Consider the following 9,140-nt stretch of genomic DNA (forward strand, 5'->3'; position numbering starts at 1 on the left):
CCTGCATTTCCCCCTTCACTCTGTCTTAATACCCCTCTCAGAAAAAGAGGGCTAAGGTTTCAGAGAGATACACGGACTGCCCAGTGGCAGCTCTCAGTGACAGCATAACGGCCTGTGGTTTTCTGTCCAGCTTCGCTCGGTCCTCGGTGTACTCGTGGGCTTGGGCGTTTGTGTGCTTGTATGCGTGCGCGTGCGTGCGTGGCAAGGGGTTTTACTCACTCCAGCCCTAGAGCTACACTGAGCTTTAGAGCCACAGCCCCCTGCTGCTTCTCAGATTTGTGCTGTGTATGTGTGTGTGTGTCTATCCTCCCACTCAACAAAGGCTTCTCAGATACTACTAGTCCTCTACAGGTCTTCTGAGTAAGGGGCTGGAGGCAGGGCCAGCCTCTTTGTGATGTTCTCATAGGGGATTGTAATGAGTTGTGGATGGAGCGATAGTGATGTTTATTTATGTATACACCGTTTTACTTCATTCAGGCATTTATGACTACTCTGGTTTCTGGTGATAGATGCTGGAGTCAGAGTATTTCATGTCTTTTTTTCTTGTGTTACTGTTGTGATTTTATGTATTCATTCATATTTTACCGGTTTTTTTTCATGGTTTTATTTGGGCTTTTTAGCATCTTTGTTGGCTTATATATAAATATATATTTATATCATCATGATTTAAAAACTTATACATGTACACTACCTTTCAAAAGTTGAAAAATGGATACTTTCAGAATTGGGTGCATTTCAATTGACAGTGAAGACATTTTATGTTACAAAAGATTTCGGTTTCAAATAAATGCTGTTTTATTACTGTTCATCAAAGAATGCTGAAACAATATCAGTTTGGACTAAAATATTAATCGGTGCAAAAATGTTTCTTGAGCACCAAATCAGCATATTAGGATGATTTCTGAAGGATCATGTGACACTAAAGAAAATTCAGCTTTGCCATTACAGAAGTAAATAATACTTCACAATTTTAATGTTTTACTGCATTTTTGATCATATAAAGAGGCTTCATAAAAACATTTTTAAAAAGCTTAAAATGGCTACAAGCTTTTAAACGGTAGTGTTCCTTTATATAAATATAATTAAGATATATAAATATATGTTTAAAGAAATATTTTTTGCCATCTCCCATTTTGTTGTTTTGTCAGAATAAAATGACAGCACATTGCTCGTTTTGTTTGTTGTCATCCATTGTGGTGATTGCACTATTGTACATGACAGCATGATGTTTCTGCAGGATGTACCATGTCTCCCTGTCACCATGTCAATGGACTGACAGCATCAGCACAGTCTCTTGGATTAATAGTTCAATAGCTGGCTACTAACCCCTGACTTTTCCATGTAGGCCTTTGTTTCAGTGGGCTGCTGGTAAACAAAGACCATTCTGTGACCTGAGGTTTTTATGTGGCATTTGTTGACAATAGGAGCATTAGATACCGTTGACTTCAAAAGAAATGAGGCATATTTTACTAAGATTTTTTAAAAATAAATAGAGAAAAATATTAGGAAGAATTAAAATTGTGTTGTGAGAATATATGTGAAGTTGGTCAGTTTAAATGTCAGTTTGAATGCGCATTTTTATATATATCAGCTGTTTCTGTTGGTAAGAAAATATTGTTGATTTGTATTTTTTTTAATAGAGAAATTAAACTTTGGCTTTCCCAAACTATATTCCTGTAAGTAAAATAGCCCTTGGATGCTGCCATACTGATACAATAAACAAACCTGCCGACAAATATTCTCATGCAAGTTGCTTTTTGACAGAGTAGCTTCTCAAAATACAAAAATATCCTGATTGGTCATCATGAAAATGTCTTTTTCCTTCTTTCCTTCCGTTATTGTCTTCTATCTGTTTCCTTTGTCTCAGTAAGGGCTATTTTCAGTGTTGCTAAAAAAAAAAAAAGACAGAAGTAGGAAATAGGAAAAAAAAGAATTGGACAGACTTTAAATGGTAACTCGAAGTTCCTCTTTCACCTTTTAGAGAAGGAGCAAAGGCTGTGGTAGTAGGGCTCAAAACTTAAGTGATTCTTCCACTCACTCTTTGAAAAAGCACCATGACAAGGAAAAGAAGGTAAGGCAGCCTCCAGATCTACCTCACTTCCTGCCATGTGTGATTGATGCCCCCCTCCTCACGACTTCAGACTATGAGGTAAACGCACAAAGCCAAAACTCTTGTTTGTCCGAAATATGCACCGCTGTGATTAGTTTCGTTTAAATCACACGAGCCACCGTCACCCTGTGCCGCCCCTCACACGCACACTTTTCATATCCCACAAAGCTTTTAAAGCCACGGGAGGGAGAAGAGTGCCTTTTATCACTCAAAGTGATTAGTATTTTGGTGCTGCCACAAATGATCAACATAAAGAGTGCTGTATTCATAGAAAAGCATCCGTCATGGCCATTAGTTCCACAGAGTACGTTTAATCAGTATTGATAGGTAGTATAGTAATTTGTTCCACTAATTTTCTATACGCAGCCATACCGAATGAAACATGTAGCATTATTAGCCCTGTTCGCCTTCCCATCTAATTCAATTAAGCATAGGCCCTGTAACATGACCTCATATCAGTAAATGTGTACGTACCAGCAGAAGATGATCTGTACTGCGTGGAAAACATGTTTGATTGTGCCTCTGCCTCTATTTTTCTCTTCTTGCTGTAATAACGGTGGTATCTGAAATACTAATCCAGCAGACCTCATAGTGTGAAATGTGCGGAGGAGCTCGTCACATCTATCCATCGTCACTGATAAATTTCTGCCTGTCCCTAGCAGATCCCACATATTTCAAACACTCAGCCTCTGTGCAGCCATCTTAATCAGCAATAGCTTGCCTGATTTGTTCTATACGAACCAGGTCATTAAAATGGCTCTCAATGTTGATTAAACGTTTCTTTAAATGTGTCGTCGCATTTTTCCATTTTTGACGTTTGTTGGAAGAATTTACGTTTATTTATGTTCATATATTTACTATTTATTTAATATACTCATCATTTAATAATTCTGCTTAATTATTATTATTTATTATTAATTTCTAGTGATATTTTTTATTTTAAATAAAGGGAATTTTATGACATTTTATGTCTTTTTTTAAATCCCCTTAAAATGTAAAAAAATGTAAATTCTTTTGAAACGTGATAATTTTTTTTTGCTATTCTGCAAGCTTACCAGCTTATATATTAAGTCACGAATCAATTGTAAAGTGTGGAATCACACATGCATTTTTTTTGTTTGTATAACAAAACAATTAGGCTAAAACCATTTCAGTCATTATGAATCACATTTTAAAGTAATGTAAAGTATTAGACTCCATTTAAGGAATTGTATTCCATTCATGTATTTAAATGTGAATCTGAAAGCTCTCAATAGTCAGTTGAGCACTTACAGCGGGGAGTGGAGGTCATTCATCGAGGCTGTTGGTTATTTGACACAAATTCACTAATTATTTGAATTGGTTTGAATGAGTTTGCATTGGAAATGCATACCAAAATGGAGTGGATGGTGCTCTTTTAAGCTGCTCAAAGACCGACTGTGCAGCCTGTGTAATCTAGGTCAGCGAAAGATTAAATATGAGATGCCATTTAAAGCCGTTTCTCCCAGAATTATTCTGATATTTAACTTCTTCGCCTTATTCTGCATTGAGAGGGGTTGACATAAACAATGATTCGGGTTGGAGCCGTATTCTTGAAGATGGTGTTGTGGAGTGCTCTGTGCTCCGCCATGGCTATTGTTACGATGCCTGATTTGCATTAGCAAAGGGGGCCCATCCCCCCTACTCCACATTCCCAGGTCAAAGGTCGGGGGGCTCAGATGTATACCTAGCTAATTCCAAACCCCAGGGCCAAACAACAATAGAGGCTAAAAGCTTCTCAATTTGCAGCTAGTTCAGATGTGTTCTGAGAGGCGGTCGAGAGCGGCATGTGGGAATAAAATGATGTTTTCAATCTCTTCCTCCTCCTCCTGCCTCACATATCTTAAATTCTGATCTGTTTGGGTTTTTTGCTTTGTTTTCTGGATGGTTAGTTTTCTTCTTTTGTATTTAAACTTTTTTTATTTTATTTTAAGATTTATTATATTTATTCATTTCCGTAGTTGAATTTTAATACTTAGCCCGAAGCCTCAGGAGTAATTTCTCTGTTCATCCTGAAAGAGATTTGCTACATTCACTAATCTGCTGAAGGCATTGATGAATTATGATAAATGTCTTGGCTTTTTGTTCTCTCTCTTTTGCACTCACCTCTGCCTGAACTATTCATCTTTGTATAATTAAGATAGCTGTCTGTCGTCTTATGTCAAACTCTTGCAAGATGTTTATGTCAGAATTTTAATTAGACCAGTAAACAGCAGTTCATACCTGCGTTTTGTCATTACGTAAGGGTCTGCATATCTAGACTTTAAATTTATTTATTTGATGGAAATAAGATGAATGTTATGTTGTGTATTTTTCTTTTTTCCATTCATAAACGCAGCCAAGTAGTGACATGATTTTTTTTTTCTCACAATAACGCCTGCCCTGTCAACACCTTTAGGAACAATGTTAATTAAGACTTGGATTCTTGTCTTGGCATCCATTTAAAATTAGCACTTTTCTTGGGGAGCAAATGTGGCATTACAAAGCTTTATAATTTCAGTAAATGCTGTTATAATTTTAATGATTTTGTCACCATTAATATACTTGTCATTTTGCTGCATATAAACTGTTTTGTGATTTTTAAAATAACATTTTGTGATTTAGAGCTGAGCATAACAAAAACAGTGAAATCTGGATCTGTAGGTTGCAGATGAAAACCAATAGCATTGAATATTCTATACAAATACAATCTTTTCCACCCACTTAAAAAAATTGCCAGGGTGCTTATTCAAAACCTTCATTTCAAATGTGTATGATTTTCCCATTCTCAGAAAATGACATTTAAAATAGTATATGCAGGAAAATTGCAAATGGTGTAGAGGAAGCGGAAGCTCATTTTCATTTTCATTGAATAACTTGAGCCTGAGGGCCTCTGGAATTGTCACTGCCACTTGCACTGAGAAGTAGCATAAACCGTTATCATGTTCAGAATAATTGTCAATTCTAACTGAGACAATGGCTGGAAGATGACAGGAAGTGGCTAAAAAAAGATAGACGTTTGTATATCGCTCCAGTGGAGAATGTGTAAATATTCTTTACGAATGGTTCAGGATCACTGCATATTTTTACAGCCGCACTCTTAAGAACAGAAACGTAGAGGTTGGAGGTGTTCTATTGGAGCGCGAGGTGTAAATTTGTTCACGCTCCCGTTTCTAGGGCGCAAATAGAACTGTGTGGAGCGCGGCACTAGACTGGGGTGTAAATTAAGCAGCTGTAGACTCTGGTCAGGCCTGCAATGTGAAACCTTACCCATCTACAGGAAAACCCTTTCTTTTTCTTTACATGAAGATCTTCATGGACAGCACAAGTGACTATCCTTGCTGGGTTTGAATGCATGCAAATGATTGACTCGTTCAGAATGAAACTTTCATTGTTTCACCTTTTTGAGTTTCTCATCTTTCTGCCTCTTTGTTTCAGAAATGACACTAGGCTAAAGTCCTTCCCAAGCTGTACTGGCTTAAAAGCATTTGCGGAACCATCTTCATTAATGTTTTTGTTTGTGTCGTTTCATCACAGAAACATAAAGAAAGAGATCGCCACAAACCAAAGCACAAAAAATCTTTGGAACTGTCACCTTCCCTGGTGCCAGCACTGATGGTGACCTCTGAGAAGGTGAGTTAGACTATGATAAATGCATGAGAATTAAAAAAAAAAATTATTTATAATTTCTATTAATTTTATTGTATTTTTAAAAAATATATTCATTTAATTTCTTTTTACTTTTTTGTCATTACATTATTTTACAAAAAGCACTCTAAGCATTTTTGTCCATGTGTGCCTTTCACTTTTTGGCCACAGAGCTACAACAGCAGCAGTGGTGGAAGTGTCTCCTCAATCTCCTGTACTCAGAAGCGATTGGACGACAGCGGAGGTCGTTTCACCAATGCCAACTTCCAGGAAGTTCCGTCTCACTCCAGTTCCAGCTCCAAGGATGGCAGCCTCTCTGATGGCAAGAGCTCGGATGGCAAAAGCAAGAAGTCCAGCAGTCACAGCACCAGCTCGAACTCTGGCTCCAGGGGCCGCAAGTCCGTGCCGGGCAAACCCCACGGCCCTGTGGTCACCACAGCGACGTCATCCACAGCTCCCTCCTCAACCAGTCCGTTTCAGCAAGGTGAGACTTTCAAACATGCCAACTTCACTTCAGAAATGAATTAGCATGTTCCCAAATTGAGCTGCCAGATTCAAGTCTCGTGTCGACTTCCTTTGTGTGACATTTGAGTGAGTCTGTTGTGACAGGGCTGGATGGAAGCCAGAAGCCGTAAGCTTGGCGTGTGTGTGTGATAAGGCTGTCGTCTGACTGGCTGCTGCTGCAATGTGGAGCGGCGAGTCTTTCCGAGCCGTTTGTGCCGTGGGTGGCGTCTCCTGTGTGTGTGTGTGTTTCTGTGTGTTATGAGGGAGGTTTGGGAGTCAGAAGAGAAGCATTTTCCCTTGCTTTCTGCTATCAAGCCGTGATGGAGGGATTGAAGCAGAGGTCACGTCTGGAAAATTCAGACTAATCATTAATGTGTCAAAGTACGGCAGGGGCCTCCTTGCTGGAGTTACAGGCAAACTTCGAGGAACACTGGAAGAAGAAACAACACAGTGTTTTCTCAGCAGAGCGCAATGAGATCAAAAGATGGTGGTGATTAACTATGGAGACTAATCTTCTGCCTGGGAGTATGTCATATTGTATGGGCTCTTGTGACAACACCCGACACAGACCCAGGGTCGGTGAGCCACTCGACTGTTCTGTTCCGCTGCCCTGATGTAATATTCCAATATCAGCAATCTTTTATTAAATTGAGCCCTTTGTGTTTGACAGTAGCAGGGAGCTATAGTAATATGGAAAGCTTTTTATAATGCAGAATATTTGAGTCTTGTTGTTGTTGATATAAGAAAGGCAGATAAAATCTAATATTCTTTCAGACAGGGTTTAGGTTGATCTCTGGGTCACTTGCTTAAATTCAGCTCTTTTTCTTTTTTTTTATATTTCTTTTTATTGCATTTTAACAATACACGTGTACAAATAAATTTCCATGTAACACACACACACAAAATAATAATAATAAAAAAGGGCTTCTCAGTATTTTACATTAATATACAATATCACCTCTTTTTTTTAGTCTATCAACACATTTCCAACTCCACCACATTTTAAAAACAATTTGAAAGGTCCCCAAACTCCATCAAAAATTTTGTATTTATCTCTTAATATACGAGTTATCTTTTCCATTAACACATTTTTTACAATTTTTTTCCGCCATTGTCCTATATTTGGTGCATATATACTTTTCCAATTGAAAGAAATAAGCCGTTTCGCATATATTACATACATATATTTACAAATATATACTCCGTCTTTTTTAACTTGATCTCCTTAGGATATAAAATGAAATAAAAAGATTAAAGGTGACAGTGGTGTGTTAACATCAAGGATCTTTTCTATCATTTCTTTCACATCTTTCACTCCCATATACAGTGGTATAGCGTTCCTTTAAAGTCACTGCATCTTAAGCAAGTAGGTACGTTTACATGGACACTTTTTGCTTCCATCTGAATTAATTCATTCTGTTTTAGAGGTTTACATGTCCTCTCACTCGGATTACAAAAGGAATAAACCACCCCTTACAATCCGATCAAAATTTTGGTCGGATCTGTCCAATTCAATCCGATTGATGTGTTTACATGTGACTTTTTTTATTCTGATTATGCTTCTAGTCCTATTACGATCGGATTAGTAGGGTCCATGTAAACGCAGCTAGTGTCTGGGATATTTTCATTATATTTATGCAATACAACTGGAGTTATGTAAATCCTCATCAACCACTTATATTGTAGCAGTTTCAGTCGTGTGCTCATTGTTAGTGATTTGAAGAGTCCTTTGATCCTGACACCAGCATATTATATAATGAAGAAATTAAACCTTTACTAAAACAATTTCTTGTCACTTCTTTTTACAAAATAGATGGCATATCGAGGGAATTATTTTGTGATTTGAGGATACAATTTCTTATTTGTAAATAATTAAAGAAATGTTTTGTAGGAATATTGTATGTATTAACTATTTCCTCAAATGACATAAGAGTATTGTTAACATATAGATCTGCTATCTTTCGAATGCCCTTGTCAGCCCAAATCTTGAAACCTGCGTCTAATCTGCCTGGTTTAAATTTTTCATTGCCCCAAATGGGACTAAAAGAAGATAAAGGGTAGAAGGCACCTAAATATTTTTTCACATCAAACCATACAGCAATCATATTTATAACTTTGGAAACATGATTGGAAACATTTTTTTTTTTAAGATCTTTCAATTCTGATGAATATAAACACAAATTTAAAGGCAGGCCAGAATTAATGGCAGCCGATTCCATATCCACGCAAGACGGGCAGTTCTGAGATAAAAAAAAATAAAACATAATTGTTCTAAGTTGCACAGCCCAATAATACCAATGAAAATTAGGACACTGTAGATCTCATCTATCATATGGCAAATATAGAAGTGTCAGACAGAGTCTGGAACATCTGTTATTCCAAATGAATTTAGTGAACATTTTTGTCGTTGAACAAGTCGTTGAAATATATGTTTAGGGGGAGGCAGAGGAATGTTCTGGAATAAATATAAACATTTTGGCAAAATATTAATTTTCAAAATAGTTATTCGACCAATTAAAGATATGGGTAAGGACATCCATCTTTCTATAGAGCTACTAACACTTTCAAGAAGTGGATCATAATTTACTTGCACAACATCTCCTAGTTTTGGTACAATTTTTATACCCAAGTATGTAAAACGGTCAACTATATTGAAGGTTGCAACACAGTTACTAGGTTGCTGTCTGTCAATCTCATTTAGATATAGAATATAACTTTTAGAATTGTTAATTTTGTATCCAGAAATTTTTCCAAATGTACTGATAAGATCTAATAAAGCAGGTATTGATGTATCAAGATGCTTTAGGAAAAGAATGACATCATCAGCGAATAACGCAATTTTATGTTCTATCTGTCCAATCTTAATGCCTGTTAATTCCAC

General features: G+C 37.0%; 1 protein-coding gene across 1 annotated transcript in view; it reads left to right on the forward strand.

Moving 5' to 3' along the window:
• The window catches only part of mllt10 (MLLT10 histone lysine methyltransferase DOT1L cofactor), a 50,170-nt gene that overhangs the window by 14,871 nt on the left and 26,159 nt on the right, over positions 1–9,140 (forward strand). Inside the window, 3 exon segments of the mRNA XM_016537013.1 lie at positions 1,982–2,071; positions 5,645–5,740; positions 5,927–6,239. Coding sequence (XP_016392499.1) covers positions 1,982–2,071; positions 5,645–5,740; positions 5,927–6,239 — 499 coding nt within the window.

This window comes from Sinocyclocheilus rhinocerous, unplaced genomic scaffold, assembly GCF_001515625.1.
Source record: "Sinocyclocheilus rhinocerous isolate Xijiao unplaced genomic scaffold, SAMN03320098_v1.1 scaffold65, whole genome shotgun sequence".
Taxonomy (NCBI): Eukaryota; Metazoa; Chordata; class Actinopteri; order Cypriniformes; family Cyprinidae; genus Sinocyclocheilus; species Sinocyclocheilus rhinocerous.